Source organism: Octopus bimaculoides, chromosome 1, assembly GCF_046866305.1.
Source record: "Octopus bimaculoides isolate indiv1 chromosome 1, ASM4686630v1, whole genome shotgun sequence".
Classification (NCBI taxonomy): domain Eukaryota; kingdom Metazoa; phylum Mollusca; class Cephalopoda; order Octopoda; family Octopodidae; genus Octopus; species Octopus bimaculoides.
In genome coordinates, this window is record NC_142928.1 from 110,426,026 (window position 1) to 110,448,077 (window position 22,052).

General features: G+C 35.8%; 1 protein-coding gene across 1 annotated transcript in view; it reads left to right on the forward strand.

Moving 5' to 3' along the window:
• Nucleotides 1-19,731, forward strand: part of LOC106881420 (protein GPR107) — a 39,999-nt gene extending 20,268 nt beyond the window's left edge. Inside the window, exons 10-15 of the mRNA XM_014931806.3 lie at nt 4,751-4,868; nt 6,042-6,172; nt 12,456-12,549; nt 13,816-13,863; nt 15,184-15,344; nt 17,579-19,731. Of these exons, the coding sequence (XP_014787292.1) occupies nt 4,751-4,868; nt 6,042-6,172; nt 12,456-12,549; nt 13,816-13,863; nt 15,184-15,344; nt 17,579-17,696 (670 nt within the window). The 3' untranslated portion in view covers nt 17,697-19,731. The remainder of the gene's footprint in view (nt 1-4,750; nt 4,869-6,041; nt 6,173-12,455; nt 12,550-13,815; nt 13,864-15,183; nt 15,345-17,578) is intronic.
• The last annotated feature ends 2,321 nt before the right edge of the window (nt 19,732-22,052 follow it).

Here is a 22,052-nt window from a genome sequence, read left to right on the forward strand (position 1 = left end):
TTATGTTGACTTTCAAGTCTTTCTCAATTATCTTCCTTTAGGCTCTTTAAAAAGTTTTATTTTTGTTTCTCTATCATTAATTTTATTTACGTCTCTATTTTATTAATGGATAAAGAAATCAAACTACATGAAAAAACGGCAGCAAAACCGTTCAGAAATTAAATAACATGCATTCATCACTCCACTCTCACCACCTTCATCCACTACAAACACACAGACTCACACTCATACCTCAACTTCTCCTCCTCCCTCCCTAAACACACCAAGCTTTCTGTCCCCTATTCCTAATTCCTCCATCTACGCAGGTTCTGCAGTGATGACAATGACTTTGAGACTCAGTCTCAACTCATGGCTCACCACTTCATCCTACATGGATGTCCCTTCACCACTATCCACACCGCCCTTGCCAGAGCACCTTCCATGGACTGTGCATCTGCTCTCTTCCCCACACCTGCCCCACCATCTACCCTCACCTACCACCCCACCACCCTACCTCTCCAATGCACCGTTCTCCGAGCCTTCCAGCGACTCATCGAACCACTCCACTTTGTATATCTTCCCTAACCAACCCCTCCCCTCCTTCAAACAAGCCCACAACCTACGAGACCTCTTGGTTCACAGCTCCCTTAACCCAATGTCCCAACCCGGCTCGTTCCCCTGCTGCACTTGCCCTTATCTCTCCAACACCACCCTCCTCACCGGCACCCATCATCGACACTATCATATCACCGACTCCTTCACCTGCATGTCTACCAATGTCATCTACTGCATCTTCTGCACTTTCTGCCCTTCTCTATACATTAGGCAAACGGGACACTGCTTGGCTGACCAGTTCGCGGAACACCTCTGAAACATCCGACTCAGCAATGACACCCTGGTCTTGCACCATTTCTGCTTTACTGGTCACTCTTTGCAACACCTGTTTGTGTTTGGATTGTCCTTGCACAGGGGCCATCTGGACTCCCGTCTTCGCCCTGAACAGGGATTAATCTTCTCTCTTCGCTTCTTTGCGCCACATGGGCTCAATTCTCCTTCCCTCTTCGTCTACCCCCTCCTCCTCCTACCCACCTCTCCTCCGATTCCTACTTCTCTTCAGTCCTACTCTTCTCTCTTCTCTTCACTCCTACCCACCTTCTCCTTCATCGTCACCCCTCCCTCGTAACCCCACCCCTACACAATTCAACCCACCTCCCCATCCATTCCATCCCACCCCACCCAATCTCTTACACCCACTCCCACATACCCCGCCCTCAGCCTAATCCACGCCCCACCACCAACACACCATACCACACAACACATCACACCACCACGCACACACCTACCCAAGCACTCACACATGTCAAGGTCACCAATCCTCTTCCACATGCACATACATGCTCTCTTATACACAAGCACGTGCACCTTCATTTTGGGATCACCACTACTTTATCTCCTTCTTCCTAGCTCTCCTGTGTGACCCCTCTGTCCGGCATTCACCATGATAGATCGCTAGCCACTACGCATTCTTTATTTTCTCTCCATGTTCCTTTCTGTGGAAGAGGCTCGAAACATTAAAGACTTTTTCACTTCCCGAGCATTATACTAATACATCTGTTTGTTGTCTACACCACCTGTCTTCGTTTTTTGCTTTTTTTTTTTTTTTTGTGAATTCTCCCCATATATATATTATACATACACATTAACACTTTACAGTATATTTACATATATACATACATCTATACATTGATCTAACACAACAGGAATACTAAAGGAAGGCCGGAATTTAAGAGAAGAGAAAACCAAAAGGTCTCATGCTATTCATTTAAAAATTCCTGAGTAGAACTTATTATTATTATCTCTGCCTTTAAAACTATTTTGAATAGTGAATTTGTTAACTTTGGCTTGTAAGGTTAAACTATTTATTACTGTTACTAAATTCCTTGACTACCATTGAGAGTGATCAGATACTGGACCAGGATTCTGGATTATTTTTCCGTTTCTTTATTTAATTTTTGAAAGCAGTCGAGCTCATTTTTAGTATTCTCATTTATGAGAGCAGTTGAGTTTATTTCAGATATTCTCATTTTAAAAATCGTCTCAAGCTAATCGTTGAGAGAATGTTGGTGTTGCTTTGGTGGAGGTTTGTGCTCTCTGAGTGCTCTTGCTTGAGTTATTTCTTGCTGCTAATTTTTTTTTTTTAATGTGAATTACTGCTTACCAAAATTATTTTAGGTATCACTATGAATTTTAAAAAATATTTAGATGTAATTTCTACTGTACTTGGAGAGCATCCAAAAAGAAACATTTTGATACCTTATTTGTGAAATTTGGATGAATATTTGAGGAAATATGATAATCTGAATCGTCAGCAAATGGGTTGAAATCTTGCCTAATTGAATAACTAGCCATATTTGTGTTGTCATATTTTTGAAACTGAAGTGATAATCACCTTCAAGTTATATGAATTAATAGTGACCATGGGATAGCAGTTGCTTTCTTTTTCAGATTCTTGGAAAGAAATCTTTTTTTGGCAATTTTTAAAATATTTATGTAAAGCCTATTTTGTTACATGTCACAACTAGTCAATTTCACAGTGTTTTTAGACCTACTTAAATCCAAAAGTACATGCCACAGGGACTTGAGTTTTGGCATATTTGTAGTAGGTAAGAGTTAAATAAATCTTGAGATTTTGGGATATGACACCATAACAATAAAATTTTAATGGACTATTAAAAATGGCTATAAATGGCAAAGTTTTGGATCAGATATCTACATAAGTTGAATTTTTTCCATTTTTTTTTTTTTTTAGTACAGTTTTGGAAATAATGGGAGTAAGCTTTTTATGAAAAAAGATTTTTTGAAAATTTGAAGAAGTTTACTAACTTAGTGAGAGTAATGAATAAAATATTCTCTGTGTGCCAAGCTTGTAAAATAAAGAAGCACATACATAACTTCATATGCAAATCTCTCGAGATAACCAAGTTTGTAGAAGGGTGGGGGGAAAAATGCATTAAGAATTGATACCAGCAGAGCTTGTTCAAGATAGAAAGGATTAGGAAGAAAGTAAGTAAAGCATGGTGAGTAAAGAATAGTGACAAGTTTCAAGACAATGTTTATCAATGCTACTCCCAGAGATGAATTTGCAGTGGGAGACTTATAATACCACCACCACCCCTCCATTTTTGTTTTTTTTTATACAACACTTTGGTTGTTGAAATACACTGCTTTTGTTTAAATTGATTTTGAAAATAACTTTTCATAATTTTCTGTGGTTGGATGCCCTTCCTAATGCCAGCAGCTTTTCATTATGTACTCGGTGCTTTTTTCGTGCCACCAGCACTAGTGAAGTTGCTATGCAGCTTGCAAGACTAGGAAACCCAAAGTGGTCTTTATCTTGGATGTATGATTGAGCAGAGTATTAAAAGTGATATGAAACATAGGACAACTTGTAGCGTGTATAAGGGGAAGCTGAGAGATATGGTCAATGGAAGTAGTAGGTGTGTGGGATTTGTTTTTTGCCCTTAAGCAATAATGAGAGAAAGAGAGAAGAGGCAAAAGTGAGCCACAAACTTTCATGAGAGAGACAAAATGTTGGTTTAAAATTTTGGCACAAGGCCAGCAGTTTTGGGGAGGGGCTAGTCAATTACATTGACCCTCATTGCTCAACTGGTACTTATTTTATCGACCTTAGCAGAATGTAAGCTCAGAATGTAAAGACAGAAAACAATACCTTGCCAAAACAGGAGGAGTGGGGTAGATGTTTTCATGAATCAACTTGATCCCCTGCTGTTCACAGTCCCAGATGAACCTACATATATGTGTGGGTGTGTGTATGATATCCACCTGTCATTTCCTGCATTATCTTGCTCTGTAATTAAGTGTGAGTAGAACTGGATACTTTTTCATGATATTGCTTATCCTTCTGTAATCATTCCTCTCTACCCACATTTTATATTGGTCACTGTCCTAAGCCCCCAAATTATTTCTCTATCACCATACATCTCTCTCTACACTTGCCCAACACTCTTATAACCTGTCTAACTATACATCATCTCCACCCTCTTTCATTTCCCCCTTATTACTACTCTGCTGCTCTTCACCCCTTTTCTATACTGTCAGTCATTTCTTCTCCCTTTCCTCAGGTACTGCTGGTTACTCTGCAATCCTACCCAATTTCTACATTTGTCACCTACTCTTCCCTTTTCTTTACCTTTCCTACTTACTATCATCCCTCAACACTTATTCTTCATTATATTCACCCTCTCCCAGCCTCTACCCACTCACACTTATTGTTCTTCTGTCACCAGTCACATCTACTCACCTCATGTCTTAAGGGTGCACTGTCACACCTCATCACCACTATTTTTATCTCTTTCTGGTTCCAACCTTTCTTCTATAATGCGAGTAGTTTCTCTTTACAAGAAATGAAGGGTATCCAGTCATAGAAACCATGCCAAAGCCAGTTTTGAAACTCAGTGCTCTCCTCCAATCCATACCAGCATGGAAGACAGATGTTAAATAATGATTTTCATTTTATTAGTCTGGTCTGGAGGATGGGGCATAGGTCTTCTTCCAGATCAAACTATTTTAATATTAAAATTAACTCATCTCAGATATTAAGTTTTGTTAAAGAAGAGTTAGGGAATAGTGAGTACAAAATTCATGTTTATTTTGTAGATGGTTTGTGTTATTTCTTTGCAACATTTACATATTTCTATATATCTACATTATATTCATTTATGTCATTGCATTTTTTTCTGATATATTTTAGAATGCGTGGAGCTCTTTTATTTACCACAATTCTCTTGATTGGAGCAGGATGGGCTTTCATTAAACACATGTTGTCTGATAAAGAGAAAAAACTGTTCATTATAATTATTCCACTTCAAGTAAGATTTTTAAATAATTTTGTAATTTTGTTTAAATAAGAATTTATTTTGTTTTTTGAATTATTCGTCAGTCTTTTGTTTCAAATTGCAAATAGGAGGAAACACTTTGTTTGCATATGTATGTGTCAGTCTCTCTCTTTTACCTCTATGTCACACATACATCAAATTATTTAAACTACAGTTTTTAAGCCTTTCACTATCTTATTATTCTCTTCATACTCAAAGAAATAAAGAAGAGTGCCCTGATATGTTTCACAGTTTGTTGACTGCCTATGAGAAGACAATCATCCTACTCATTTCTTTGCCCACAAAGAGGACTTAGAATGAATAGCTTTGTGGGTAGAGGAATGCAAAGGTATTTACTTCTCTGATGAATTTCGAATAAGCTGTAAAACATGTCAGGACAATCTTCTTTATTTTTCTGTGTACTAAAATAACAAAATGTACTCACATCTTTCATTTGTTTTTGGATTTCAGTTGTTTGTAAGTGTTCCACAAAAGGTTGTGTTGCTACGAAGCTTGCTTTGCAGCCATGTGGATGAAACTTATTCCCTTCATTCCTCATATGTATAACATGTCCATACCAGTGCAGTATTCTCTCCTGTACATTATGATTGTTACTTTTCATGCTCAGTTTTTCTCTTAGTACACTTGATGTATGCTAATATCACATATCTTGTGACCCTCTTTAGTACTTAAACAGCATACATTCACCTCTTATTAGAAGAGAGAGAAGGCATTTTGTTGCTAACAGAAGTAATAACTACCTTGTTTTCCTCACTCTGTCCTTAGTCTGGTTGATAAACTTTTGCAAGACTCACCTCAACTAATGATGTTTCTGGGCAGTTGACTGACTGCTAATTACTCATGTAAAACTATTACATATGAAATCTTTTTTCTGTACCATCTTACTTGAGATCCAACTGCAATTGTTTCACACACATATGCATGCATATATATATTGAATTGATAAAGGAGAAGGAACAGAGAATTTTAATGGAATTTTTCACCTTTTGCTGGTATTTTAATACATGATTTTTTTTTTTTCTTTTGTCACTGTCAATGACAGTTAAAATTCGAAATTATAAAATTATTTAGAAACTTCTGATAAATTGATATTTTGTATAAGCTAAGATATAAACTAATTTTCACCAATATTGCCTTTGATGGTAGGTATTGGCCAATGTAGCTTGGATTATCGTTGAGGAAAGTGAAGAAGGGCAATCACAGTACACAGTTTGGAAAGAAATATTCATTCTTGTTGATTTGTTGTGCTGTGGAGCCATTTTGTTTCCTGTTGTATGGTAAGATTTGTTTTTATTCATTCAGTTTTATTTTTTAAGTCATATTTCCTCACCTGGGCAAAAATTACTCCAATGGAAGGTATGTAGCAAAATCTTAAATAAATGTGAATAATTAGCAATGTGTGTAGGGAAGCTACAAGGTGTTAGTGTTTGCAGAAGATTAAATACATAGTACCACTAGTTATATGGAAGAACAAAACAACAACAGAAAAAATATACATACATATATGGCACTGGAAATACAAAAGTAATAAACAGGTAGTGTCTTTAATTGACAAAAAAAAAAAAAAAAAAAAAGACTTCAGTCATCTTTGGAAGGTAATGAATAGATCTGTTGTGTTGTGAAATGGCTCACCTGAAAAACTGTGTCTAATTGAGAAATGTATGGGTATAGGCCAATGGGACTATCTTCCAGATCTAGTGCCTAGTAGTGGAGAAGAAATTGAAATACTAGTGGAAAGGAGTACTGATGATGCAGTTGCCTAGGAAAAAGTGAAAGGTAGTGTTAAGTTGAGACTTTATGGCTTCTTTTAGATGATCTATACTGATAGAATTACATTTCCCATTAATGTCCACAATGAACTATTTTGTTTTTCTGTCAAGTACTCTGTAGGGTTCAGAGTACAAGAGTTGAAATTTTGCTGGTAAGCTTCCATTTCATTGAGGTCACCAGGTGTAGCAACTAAATAATTGCTAGATATATTAAACGAAGTGATGAAAGATGTGGTTAATAATCAATCAATATCCAACAACAGTGAATTGGAAAAAAAATGGAAGTTTGTATTGTGAATAAGTGTGTTTACAAAGTAAATTTCATTTGTCTAGTTTCCTTATAGTGGCCTGGCAATAAGTGTATAGGAGGAGGAAGGTAAAAAGTTCAAAGCTTATGTGGAGGGAGTTTATTAGTGTGTGTTTATGAAACAGTAAAATGCTGTCTGATGCTGACTGAAAGAAGTTACTTATTTTCTTTCTCAGAAATTGCTAATATATACCTGGCTCAAATCTGAATTAGGTCACCTTGATAGGAGATGAATCAAGTTTATCTAGTTCCACCACAGTGTAAACAAATGGATTTTATGTGCACAATTAGAAAACACAACAGTCTACTAAAGGCAACAGACCAAATCTGTAGTTGGAGCAAAGCCTCTACCAGACCATGAGTGACATGGTGGTGGAACAGTAATGTTGACAGGGCCATAAAAGAGAAGAGATGGGTAAGAGGGAGTAGCAAAGACTCATATCAGAAAGCTAAAAGAGAAGCTAGACATCCAGTTTATCTAGCTATGGTAGGAGCAGAAAAGAAGAGGTTTGCCAATGTCCTACAGCATGAAGATCAGAGACTTGAAGTGTTCCAGTTTGCTAGACAGTGTGTTAGAGAGAATTGAGATATTGTGGGAGAGAAGTGTGTGTGAATGGATAATGGTATGCTTGCACTTAATGATGTGGACAAGAAAGAGGAGTGGAAAAGTTACTATGTAAGACTTGAATGTGGAGAATGAATGAGATAAAGGGAGTCTCAGAGGGACCAGCTATCCTAGTGGACAGCAGCATGGTAGATAAGGCAAATAAAACATGAAAACTGGGAAAGCCCCTGGTCCATCCATTATCACTGCTGAGATGCTCAAAATGTAGGATATGGGCTAGTCACCCGCACAGTTAATCAGGTCATTCAGGACGGTGTAATACCTAGTGACTGGCGTAGCAGCATAATTGTTAGCTGCTACAAGGGTAAGGGTGAGGCTTTAGATAGAAGTAATTATAGAGGCATCAAAGTCCTGGATGAGGTGATGAAAATTATGGACAGAGTTAAAGCCCAATTAATTAGGAGCAGAAGCTAAGAATAAACCAATATACTTTGCATTCGTTGATCTAGAGAAAGCCTTTGATAGAGTGCCCTGCTGTGTGATATGGTGGGCTCTGAGGAGGTTAGGGGTAGATGAGTGGCTTGTGAAAGCTGTACAGGCCATGTACAGAGACACCATCAGTAAAGCGAGTTAACCACGAGTACAACAAAGAATTTGGTATACAGGTAGGTGTTCATCAAGCCTCATTCCTCAGTCAACTCCTTTTCATTTTTACCCTCTAGGCCATAACAGAGGAATTCACAACTAGCAGCCCCTGGGAACTACTATTTGCTGATGATTTTGCCCTCGTAGCAGAGTCCATATCAGAGCTAGAAGAAAAATTCTAGGTGTGGAAGCAAAACCTGGAATCTTAAGGTTAACTAAGCAAAGACTAAGGTCTTAGTAAGCAAGAAAACAGACAAGCATATACCCCCTTCAGATAGGTGACCCTATTCAATTTGTAGGCAAGAACTCCATTCAGTGTATGCAGTGTAAGCTGTGAACACACAACAGGCACTGTTGATTAATAGGAAGGTTATCAGTGAAAGTGTTCATCTGTGGAAGATGCACAGGATCCATAAAAACTACAGAGACTTGGGAAATTGAGTCTCTGAAATGTCCTGGTGGCTTGTTAGAGGTAGTAGATAATTTCTGCTACCTAGGGGACCAAATTAGAAGTGGAAGAGGATGCACAAAGAGTGTAATAACTAAGAATAGGATGGAGGAAATTCAAAGAACTTTTACCTCTGTTGGCTACAAAAAGTTTCCCTCTCTTAGTGAAAGGAAAATTGTATGATGCATGTGTACAGACAGCAATTCTACATGTTAGTGAGACATGGGCCCTGAATGCAGAGGACATGCAAAGGAAGGAGGCTAGTATGCTCCGCTGGGTGTATAATGTAAGTACACATGTTTGACAGAGTGCTAGTGTATTGAGAGAGAAGTTAGGCATAAAAGGAATTAGATATAGTGTGCAAAAGAAAAGACCACTGATTTGGTCATATGATGCAGGTGGATGCCGACAGCTCCACAAAAAAGTGCTGATTTCTCAAAGTAGATGGGACATGTGGAATTGAGAGACCCATGAAAACATGGGATGAGCTCAGGGTGCTGAAACTTTCAGATGAGATGACAAAAGACTGAGATGCCTACCACTTTGCTTTACTCAAGAAAACCCGTAATGTCCAGCAGAAGTGTTAAGGCTGCTCTCTCTGATGAAAAGGATTGGCCTGGAAGAGTCTGGTGCCAGTGTCAGGTAAAAGCACTCAGAACACTCTGTAAAGTGGTTGGCATTAGAAGGGGCATCCAGCTGTAGAAACCATGCCAAATTAGACTGGAACCTGGTGCAGCTATCCAGCTTACCAGCTCTGTTCAAACTATCTAACCCATACCAGCATGGACAACAGACGTTAAATGTAAAGGTACATCAAAACTCAGGTTTTGATCCTTGGTCACAAATCTATTACATTCCTCCTACAAATATATCTATTACTTTAAAATGCTTTTTGTTATTAAACTTCTACTCTCAACAGAAAAACTTTGATGAACATTTGAAAGTAGCTTGTGTTGGAAATAACATTTGACAATCGTGTATGAGACATACAAGTGGGAGTTTGTGAAATCCTTGTAGCTGCTTGTTTAAAATAAAATATATTTGAAATATTTATAACCATAATAAATCATAGCTCAATATATAGTTTTCACCAGGGAAGTTTTTTTCAAACAAATGAGATTTTGCTTGTTAAGCATCTATTTTGCAATTGAATTATTGTAGCATGTAGACAGGTTCCATCTTCAACCAACAACCACAGCTTGTTTATTCAGAAAACATTTTCATACTTTAAATTCCTGTTTCAGCATGAGGTCTGACGTTTTTCTATTATTAATGTAGTATTTGTTTTTGTATCATTTACATATCCTTCAATTTCCCATTCTTGCTGCTTTTGTATCTGTGAACTCCATCACAAACTCCACAGGTAGAAAAAATGTATGGTAATATTAAGCTTTAGTAGAATGAATTCAAAAGAACGTTTATGCTGTGTATACAATCATAAAATCAAATCATTATCAATGATAAATGAAGCAATAAATTTAAAAAAGCATTTCAAATTAACAGCTGACATTAGAAATCAAAGGGAGATAATTTACTTTACAATGTGATTGAAACTGATCAGTGAAGCATATTTCATAAATAGAGGGTTGATTTTTATGATCGTAAATAGCAAAAGCTCATTTTCAAATTCACTCCACTAAACCTTGATATTGCCAAAGCTTCATCTTCTAGTAAGCTCTTCTCTTTTTGAACAAATGAAAATACTTGTTCATATATCTAATTTGACAATATCTGAATAGAGACTGAGTAAATTGTTAGTAAAACTAATTCATATAAAAAAGAAATACTTCACCGGGTACAATATAATTAAGAATAAGAAAATAGAAAATATCAATATTGAGAGAAAAATAAGATAGGAAAACACATAGGATATGTATCTACATTAGGTAGAGGGGAAACCATAGGGGTGAGTAGTTACAGAAAGGGTTTTTGAATTCATTCTTTCTCCATATACTTTCACTTCATATATAAATAAAAATAGTTTTATTAATATTAGGCTGATATGTATGGGATATGACATAAAATGTGAATGATATTGAAATAAAATTCTATTTTAATGAAAGGGAAAAGTTGGTTGCAGATGGGTACAACAAATGTTGACTTCATTCTTTCCCAGTTAAACATTACAAGTTTGAATGAACTTTCTTGATGAAAAGTATTCAAATATTGCTGAATGTGTTCAGCTTGGTGGATGAGAGTATCACCGTTCACTCTTCCATTTTAGGCTTCCCTGTGTTTTATGTATAGTTTTGAAAAACTTGACTTTGACATAAATGTTGTTTATGAGATAAAGCAATGAGATGTAAGGGTATCAGTGCTTTTATCCCCAAGTGATAGGAGAAATACATAATAATTAACTTTAATTAGATTTGAACCTTCATTCTATGTTTCACAATACAAATGATGGGGAGAAAAAAAATTTCATTTCCATAAATACAATATAGAATATTAAATTTTAGTTAAATTCACATATTCAATATATGCTTTATATTGAACAATAAATAATTAAATTTAAACTCCACGCTTCATTAAAACAAATACGACTTATAATATTGGGTCATTCCATAAATAATGCTGTTTTTTCAATTGCATGAGCTAAAGTCAGAGGGGTATGGGATAAGAGAGCAATTCGATTGTTATTTTTTCAAAGCTATAATGGAAGTGACAAAGGAGCATTTTCGGCATATTTTGCTTTATAAGTTCAATAAAGACAACAACGCAACAGAAAGTGCAAGGAATATTAATGCAGTATATGGGGATTGGACAATAAGCGTAAGCCAGTGTCAATGGTGCTTCTAGAAATTCCGAGCCAGAAACTACAGGCTGGAAGATGAGGCTCATCCTGGAAGATCTGTAGAGCTCGACGAGAACGTCCTGCAAACCCTGGTGGAACAAAATCCCATCATAACTGTTGAGGAACTAGCAGAGAAGCTTAGATTTGGTCATCCAACCATTCATCAACACCTGTGTGCCATTGAAAAAGTCAGCAAATTGGGTCAATAGGTTCCTCACAAACTTTCCAAGTATAATTGCGCACAGAGAGTGAATGTGTGCTCTTTTTTACTGTAACCTTTTTTCGCGAATGAACCTTTTTTGGACTGAGTAGTGACTGGTGACGAAAAATGACTTCTCTATAAAAATGTCAAGCAGTGGGTAGGAAAAGGAGAAAAACTGGCAACCCAGGCTAAAGAAGGTCTTCACTCACGTAAGGTGTTGTTATCTGTTTGGTGGGATATGAAAAGCCGAGTTCACTTTTAAACCTAAACCAAATGATAACAAAGGAGATCTACTGTGAATAGCTTGAGTGGCTTAAGTTAGCACTAGAAGAAAAACGACCATCTGATTTGAAGATGAAAGGCATTCTTCCATCAGGATAATACTCAGCCACATACAGCAGGGATGACATTCCAAAGGTTGGAGCAGTTTGAATGGGAAATGATGCCCCACCCACCATATTTGCTGGACATTGCCCCATCTGATTATCATTTATTCCGCAGTCTTCAAAATCATTTGGACGGAAAAAATATGAATTTTGTAGATGAAGTCAGAACAATACTAGAGGAGTATTCTTCATCACAGACAAGTGAATTTTGGAAGAGGGGCCTTGCAAGAGTACCAGATAGATGGAAAAGTATTGTAGAAAGAAGGGAGAGTATATTTTAGATTTAAAAAAACTTTCTTTATCTTAATTTTGAAAAATAAAAGAAGTATAAAAAAACTGCATTATTTATGGGATGACCCAGTAGATGGAAAGCTGTAAGAAAGAGGAAAATGACGTGTAAATCATACAAAGAAATCAAAGTTTCAAATTTTATTTGTTCTGCAGGTCAATACGACATTTACAAGATGCTTCACAGACTGATGGCAAAGCAGTTATATCTCTCAATAAGTTAAAATTATTTAGACAGTTTTATATTTTGGTAAGTATTAATTTCTCACCTTTTAAGTTATCATGCCACTTAGTGTTCATTCACTATACACCTCTGTATCTCTCAAGTCTGGCAATATTTCTCAGAATAGACTTTACTAATGAGGTCTGATAAGATTAAAACATGACCAAGGTTGTCACTGTTTTGCCCAACATCAGATTTATTCCATATTGTATTCTATATATATCTGCCCCTCTCCCATTTCTTTTGGTTGGAAAATAGGAGTGTATAGTAAAATACAACTTTGTGTTTCAACTGTATATTTGAAGAAACTAAATTATCACTTTCATGTTCATTTTACTATGCTTGGAGGTGTCTTGTCTGTGACAGTAACTAACCACTTGTTGTGACTCTTTGTTATCTCCTTAGTGAGGTTTTGCCTTTTCAGATCAATTTTCAACACTTTTTTCTATGTCTTCCTCTTCTGCAGGTTTCTTTCACTTGGATTTCTTGGCACTTCTTTATCCAACTGTTATCATCTATACCCATAACTGTATCAGCACAGTCTGTTCTCTAGCACACTACACTTGATTCCTCTTATACTCAACTTTTCTCTCAGCTCATTTGTGCTCTCATTTATATGCACTTTACCCATCCAGCTGCATATGCTTGTCTCATTCACACATTCACCATATTCAATGCCTGTGTTTTGCCAGCTTGCATTGTTGTCAATAGAGACTCTTGAACTTTTCCCACCATTTTCACATTGGCTACTGTTGCATTTGAAACCCCATTCTCCATTGCTAATTATGTCATCTAGATAACAAAAGCTATAAACTACTTTTAAGGAGACCTCTGAACATTTGTAAGAGTTTATTTCATGAGTACTTTTTATCATTTATACTTGTTTTATATATCCTTTACTTGAAAAACAAAGGTTAGTAAAAGGAAAGGTATTTGGTTGCAAAACAGTGCCCTGATAATATATTCATCTATCTGATGTTAGCATAGAAAAACAGACATAAAAAACAAATTAAATGCTGTGTGTGTGTTTACAACTGTGTATTTGCTACATAGTAAGACCTCCTCTGTTAGTTTGGCTCTGATCTCACTACAGTTGATGTTTATCATATCAGAATTCCTGCTCCCTCCTTTTCTGCATATCAAGCATGACTGTTTCCCAGATAATATCCAAGACATGTCTTCTTTATTGCAACAAATTAATCCTATCTTTTTACATATAACATTTTTTGTTTCTTTTTGTCTATTGTAGAACAAATGAAACTGAAATTGTTATTACATTTTCTAATATTTCAGATTGTCTGCTATATTTATTTTACTAGAATAATTGTCTATTTACTAAAGGTAAGTCCATTTTTTTTTTATGTGCATGAGTTGGGTAAATATGGAGTTTGAATCATTTGTATTTTTGTGAACTTTAAACATATTTTGTAGGTCAGTGTTCATTGAAGTATATATTTGTCTCTCATAAAATAACTGAAACCTATTTTCAACTAACTAAGATTTAGTTTGAATTGTTAACCTAAGAAAGAGAAGGTGTTCCTTACTCTCATATGCTCTCCACCACTAGAAGATTGTATGAGGTTCTAGAATATTCTCTAACTACATGTCTGAATTGAGTTTTTGCAGAAAAACAAACTTTAATAAAGTATCTCTCTCTGCAGTTGTTGGTCAGTTTTGTTCTGAAAGTATTACTTATTTACACACTGAGGTGTGTATTGGTGATATTTTTAAGGAAAAAAGCAACATCCATATTTTTCATGAACTAAACTATAATTTATATACTGCCTCAAATAGTCTTTACTTAAAGATACCTCAAAATTGGTAAGAACAAAGCACAAAATAATGATCTATTATTACTCTTTTACTTGTTTCAGTCATTTGACTGTGGCCATGCTGGAGCACTGCTTTTAGTTGAGCAAATTGACCCCAAGACTTATTCTTTGTAAGCCTCAGTCTCTTTTGCCGAACTGCGAGGTTACGGGAACGTAAACACACCAGCATCGGTTATCAAGTGATGTTGGGGGGACAAACAGACACGCTAACATATACACACACATACATATATATATATATATATATATATATATATATATATATATATATATATATGATGGGCTTCTTTCAGTTTCTGTCTATCAAATCCACTCACAAAGCTATAGTAGAAGACACTTGCCCATGGTGCCATGCAGTGGGACTGAACCCGGAACCATGTGGTTCATTCAAGCTACTTACCACACAGCTACTCCTACGCCTATTGTTGTGCAGTAAGAATATTCAGTGTTTATATGCTTCGTACTATAAGATTATTAAAATTATTTTAATATTTTCACCTTTTACCAAGGTTATTTATTTAGTGGATGCCTTTATATGTATCTTTTTATATTCCAGCAAATTGTACTTTTTTCTTTCATTAAAAAAAAATCAAAAAACAAACCCTCATTAAAATGTTTTGTGAACAACAGATCCTACTTTAAACTGCACAGTATATTGTTGCACTTTTGATTGTTTTTCCTTGTCATTTTATGAAGGTGTATGTGTGTAGTATCTAATGGAGGTTGTTGTTTGTCTAACAGACTGGTCTCTAAAAGATATTAGATTCTGTTAAATTGTTTGAAGAACTTATTTCAATATTGATATCTTGTTTATATTTTTGAATTACAGATTACAGTACCATTTAAGTATGAGTGGTTGGATCCTATGTTTAAAGAAATGGCAACATTTATCTTTTTCATAGTGACGGGCTATAAATTCCGTCCAGCCTCTGATAATCCTTACTTGCAAGTTCCTCAAGACAGTGATGAAGAGATAGAAATGGAGGAAGTGTAAGTTAAAGTCCATTCCTTTCTGAATATTAGAGCAATAGTTATTGCTTTGCTCAACAGTATCAGTAGCTATTAGATACTAAGCTTGTCACCCATTTTTTCATGCTCTTTTTCTCCATTTTAGCATCCCAACAACTTTCCCTACCTTCATATCCTTAATTTTGCTTTCAACAGTATAGCTATCTATTTCAATAGTTGGTCCTTCTGGTTTACTATAAAGTGTACCTGGTGCAAGCTATTGACACATGAAAGGTGCAGCAGTATCAGCGGAAAGTTAACAGAAAAAGTAGACGTTATGTGTGGCAGATGTGTAGGTACAATAAACACTAGGAATGTACAGAAAATAGACTTCTTCATAAGAATGGGCTGGGCAAGGTTCAGAGAGCATCTATCTTTGTTGGTAACAAATGGCCTCTCCCTGCAGGGCAGATTGTATGATGCTTGTGTACAAACAGCCATGTGACATAGAGTTAAACATGGGCTGTGACTGCAGAGGATATGCAAAGGCTTGAAAGAAATGAAGCCAGCGCATGTTCTGCTGGATGAGCAATGTTAATGTGCATGTAGGACAGAATGTAAATGTTTTAAGGGAAAAATTGGGTATAAGTGGCATCAGATGTAATGTGCAAGAGAGGAGACTGTTGGTATTGGTCGTGTGATGTGAATGGATGAGGACAGCTGTGTAAAGAAGGAAATATGTGGCAGGGGTACACCCAGGAAGATGTGGGATAAGGTGGTGAAATATGATCTTTGGTTGTTGAGCCTCATTGGAGGTGCAGACAAGTGATCAAGTCTTCTGGCAATTTGCTGTGAAATTTGGGCCAGTGCTGATGACATGTAAAATACACCCAATACACTCTGTAAAGTGGTTGACATTAGGAAGGGTATGTAGCAGTAAAAACCAAACTAAAACAGATGACTGGAACCTAATGCAACTCTCTGGTCGAACCATTTAACCCATGCCAGTATGGAAAACGGATGTTAAATGATGATGATAAAGTAATTCCTCTTCCATTATTTTCATTCAGTAACCTTTTATAGTAACATTTCAAAGCCTCTTTTTCTTAGCATTAGTAAGGGAAAGTGCACCACTATCATTCTCTCTTTTACTCTTTTACTTGTTTCAGTCATTTGACTGCAGCCATGCTGGAGCACCGCCTTTAGTTGAGCAAATCGACCCCAGGACTTATTCTTTTTGGAAGCCTAGTACTTATTCTAACCCGCTAAGTTACGGGGACGTAAACACACCACCATCGGTTGTCAAGCGATGTGTGTGTGTGGGGGGGGGGGGGGAAACACAGACAAACAAACATATACACACACATACATATAGATACATATATATCACGGGCTTCTTTCAGTTTCCGTCTACCAAATCCACTCACAAAGCTTTGGTCAGCCCGGGGCTATAGTAGAAGAAACTTGCCCAAGGTGCCACGCAGTAGGAATGAACCCGGAACCATGTGGTTGGTAAGCTAGCTACCTACCACACAGCCACTCCTGCACCTATACAATTTTCCCCAAAAACATTTTGCTTTGCATTTATGAACACCTTGACACTCTCACAGAACATTATTAAACCTCTTATTTTCAACTTCTCTCCATGCTTACATACTTATTGCTTAGCTTCTTTTCTAGCTACCTAGTAATAATACCTTCCTTGTCTTACACTCTTTCCAGATATGTTTCATAGCATTTATGGATCTGGATTTTATGTTATTCTACTGCCATGCCAGTTTCCATCCTGCAAGAGCCTTGTTTATGGTTGTCCTAGGGAAATCCCAGTTGTTCACTATTTGTGATAAGTCACTATCTCATCCTGTTTTTTGCTGAGTCTACTAGTATTTTTTTTAACCTATGTCTTCCAAATGCTCCTTCTTCAGATTGCTATGTCTGAGCTCTTATTCTGTTGCTAGTCATTGGAAAAGGATGTAGTTTTCATCACCAGTTCATTTTGTTTTGTTTGTATGAATGAAGATCAAGTCGTTGATCAGTTTCCTGCAATTTAAGTAGCAAATGATTGTTTGAAGCTGAGAACTCAAAAATCATTGATTCCTCCTTATTCCTTATACTATATTCCTATAAGCTAGAGTAGTCATCACATAGTCATTTGATGTTGACACAACTGTTATTTCCTAGAGAGTATTTATTGAAACTAAGATTGAACAAGCTGTATTCTTACAAGACTCATTCATTTTTATCTAACTTGTACTATTTTGATTTATTTTCTACAGGTTAACTAAAAATAGTGCTTTGGACAATGTAGTGAAAGTAAGTCGGTCATCAAAAACTCAGGAGACTGAGCCAAACACTGGTGCTAAGCAGAGAGAGAGCAGTCACGAATACGACTGAAGTCAATCAAGACTTCAGTAAGAGTTGAAAAACTGGGGAAACTGTAAATAAACCATGGAAAGAACTGGACCTAAATCAATTGTAAATTCTACACATCTTTTAACAATGATATTTAATTATTATTTCCAGGACCAATTTGTTTTGTCAGAGATAGACTATGACCACCACCCCTCATGGAACAGTATGGTCAGGTGAAGAACATAGTGATAATGCTGGTTGGGATTATCATATCAAGATTGTTTCAGCAGGTTTTAATTTATTTGGCTTTAAATGTATGCAGCTGTTATTTATCACTATATGATCAAATTGTTCTTTACTGCATATGCTATTTTCTGCAAAACTAGGTCAACTTTCACCTGTTAGAATTAAGATTTTTATATAGGTTACAACAGCACTCACAAACAAAAGTTATAGCTAACATTTATCTTAAAATTAGGCTAGTTGATTTGAGATTTCAAGGTGGAGTCAATTGTGATTTAAAATCCTATTGCTCATACCTTTAAAGAAGTGAATCCTTTCTTTCCTTTGTTTCAGCCAAAGTAATTCAACTCTACTTTGATCTTTTATAAGGCATTCTGATTGTATTCTCAATGCATTGGGAGATCATGTCACAATATCATTTTGGCATCATTTGGAAACTTGATGTATTTGAGATTTTATTCAAGGAAATACAGGCTTTGTTATTAATCATTTTATTCTTGCTTGAAATGTTGCCCCCAAATCATCCTAACAAAAAAGCATTATATCAGTGAGACAGCGGGTGACTTGTTAGGGTTCTGTGAATGCTCAGCTAAAAAAAAAAAAAATTATAACACAGACTCCATTGCAGTTCTTGAAACCCTTCCTTTTGTTTCAGTTTCTTATATATATCTATTGTTGTACTAAAAAAAAAAGCAACAAAAATATTTTCATAGTTACCAGTATTTAAGCCACAAAAGAGTTCATAGCTGATGAATAATGAAAAAAAAACATTGGTTTATTCAAGATTGTAACTGAAAATTTTGCTCTGAACAATCCTGATGAGTGTTAATATTTTTTTCTTAGAAAACATCAAACAAATAATATCTGGGTAAAAGTCGAGCAAACTATCTGAAAAGTGTCCTTTTAAAATTCTATTCCTGAAGGAGGCTTTTAGTAAATAACAATATATACATAACTAAAATAAAAAAAAACTCTGAACAAATATTGCTTTGAAAGGAAGAAAAAAGAAATGGTTGTGAGTTTCTCACTTATTACACTCAGTTTTCATTGCTTGATTTCCTCTCAACTTTTATTCTTTTCAATGTTATATGAAGGGCAAAGATTTTACTTTATAAAACTTACAGCAGAATGTCATTTTCTGTCTAGGGACCAATTTTTGTATGAATGAAGCTTTTAAGATGCCTGCACAAACAACTGATATGTATTAATAGGAATGAAACACACTCTTCCTTGTCTTTGCTCATATCCCCACACCAAAAGATGAAAACTTATTTTGCAATCAATTACTAAACCAGCACTATTCATAGTGGGGAAAATTGAATTATGTTTGGTTAATGCATCAATCATAGTTTAATTTGTGTTAATTTCTCAGGTGTAGTTTATTTTTCATGTCAGTCTTTAAAGACCAATTTGTATAATGGTGGGAGAATAAAGTTCATTTAAAAAATCTCTTGTAACATATGACAATGCTATCTTGAATTGAAAAAAGGAAATGTGATGGTAGATGTCAAAGTCATATTGATATAGCAGGTGAAAGGTGGTGGTTCTTAAACATTGTATTCTACTGAGAACTCTCTATTGAGCACCAACTGTGATTGTCAAGGTATTGAATAAACTGTGTTTATAAACCATTTGTTTCAAATAAAATCTTTCATTCCTAATGATTCCAGCAGCAACTAGTCTTCTGTTAACAGCGATATGACTGGTAGTATCAACTATTTTCTTGTTTGGAACTATTTATAACAGTTATCCTTTTGGAAATGGCATGTGTCAGTCTTATCAAATTTAACATTGACATTTTGTACAGATTAAATAAAGACCAACGTTGTCTAAACATTCTTTTCTGTCTTTTCACTTTCCTTGTTCTATTATTGATTTATAATTATCATTTTAAATCAATTCCATAAGATTCAAACTCCAATGAGAAATACAGAACTGGTAGCAACAGAATGCAATAGAGCTTCAAAACTTTGCAGACGTCTGTGTAAAAACACAGACAACACAATGAAAGAAATTTGCATACTGGCTGTTGGTGCAAAATGCTTACTTGTGGGGAGATGAGTTGTTTCTATCTCTAGTAGTTGAACGTCCATCATTGATAAAACTAAGGAATGTTGAAATCATGGGATCGGATGGTCTCAGTGCTGGAGATGGTGGGGATTTATTGTCCCACTAGCAATATAAACATATGCATTTTTCACCAAACACCAATATGAGTTTCTCTCATGGTATTTACTGCAGTATAGTTTGTTCTAACAGAACATTCGCACTTAAGTAGGGATAAATATTACTTTTCAGTATTAATACTGCCTCTATTGCTAATATTGTTTAACAAGCTCACTGTATTGCTGGTGGGGAGATGAGTTGCTTCCATCTCTGACGGTCAAGCATCCATCATTGATAAAACTGAGGAAGGTTGAGATCATATGATCTGGTGCTCTCAACGTCAGAGGTGGCAGGGATTTATCTCCCCACTAGTAATATAAACTAGAGTGCAATTTACAGGTAACTACCACAGTACAGTTTGTACTAACAGAACGTCCATGTTTAAGTGGAGATAAGCTCTTGGTATTAATAGTGCCTCTGTCGCTAATATTTATTTCTTGAAATACGTTCCACATCACCCTGAACAATTATGGATGAAATACAACCATCATTTCAAGTATTTGAAACTGCCATGAATTGTATGAAAGCCCAACCCTCTCAAATCCAAATGACGACCTTTTTGAATTACTGAAACATGGGATTACCTCTCAAAACCAGGTTTTTCATTCTGATCCTGAAAATATGGGAAGCTTGCTTGGTTTCAAATGAATTTAAAACTGCAACCATTATAACCATCTTCAAGAAAGGAGATTGAAAATCTTATGGGAATTATCCTGGAATAACATTGCTCTTCATTGTAGAGAAGGGTCTTCCTGAATCCCAATGAGGTTTTTGTGTATCATGGCTCAACTGACATGATATACAAGACAAAAGCAAAGAACCACAAAAACCATTCTTCTTGTCTATAATCTGGAAAAGGTTTTTGGCAGTGTATCAAGGAAAGCCAAATTTCCACTAGACAATTAAAATGTTGATATTGGTATTATTTTGATGGTAGACTATTTAACATAGCTAGATTTAGATCTTCACTTTGCTCTTTGTCCCATACATCAGGAACTCCAGAAATCAGTCAACAACTTCACCCATGTGTATGTGCTTTGACCTCAGTAAATGTCAAGAAGACCAATCTCCCTGATTTCAACATCACCATCTCTGAAATATCTTAGAAGTTTTTTTTCCAATAAATGTATTTTTGAAAGTGGAACACAGATTTGGATCAGTCTATTCAGCGTGTGGAAAACTGTCAAAATGAGTCTTTAAGAGCAAAGATCTTACCCCCATCCTAAACAGATAGTTTATCTCAACATTATCATTCAATTGTGAAACATGGACATATTGTGAGAACATCAAAAGTCTGGAACATTTCTACTAACAGTGGCTTTGTGACGTTTTAAACATCAGATAGCAGACTACATAGCCAACAATGTTGTCTTTGAAAAAGACAACAGTCAAAGCATAGAAACCACTATCATGAAACACCAATGATCAGGATATGTGGTGACAATAAAAAGAGTAAGATTTCTTCCTTAGATTTGCTTTGGTGAATTAACCACTGCCAAAAGACCACAATGATATCTTTTCTGCTGTTACAAAGATCAGCTAAAGTCAGCTCTCAAAATTGCTTGATTGAGACATGGGAAATTAAAGTCCAGAGCTGTTCCATCTGGTGTCAGTCTATTACCACCGAAACTGACCTTTTTGAAGTAAGAAGAAAAACATTAGGAATGTAAAATACAGCAATAATTACTATACTCTCCTTTAACTCTTCCTTGTCATTTTTATTTTGTTCAGTGTGAGGATTGGCCTTTTCAGTCTTCAGTGTCATTGCTATCAGCAGTGAGGGACCATTTAAATTAGGAGTGAATTGAATTTCTCAGATGAGTAACTTTTAAACAATTTCTTACTTAACTTCGATTTTTTGGAGCAACTGACAGGTGAATTAATATGGCTGTTATAAATTCGTAAATAGGTTATGTCTAGCTACTCTGTACTTTGTTAAGTGCAGGGTTATGATGATTAATTTTAAAAAATTAAACTTTAAAAAGTTAG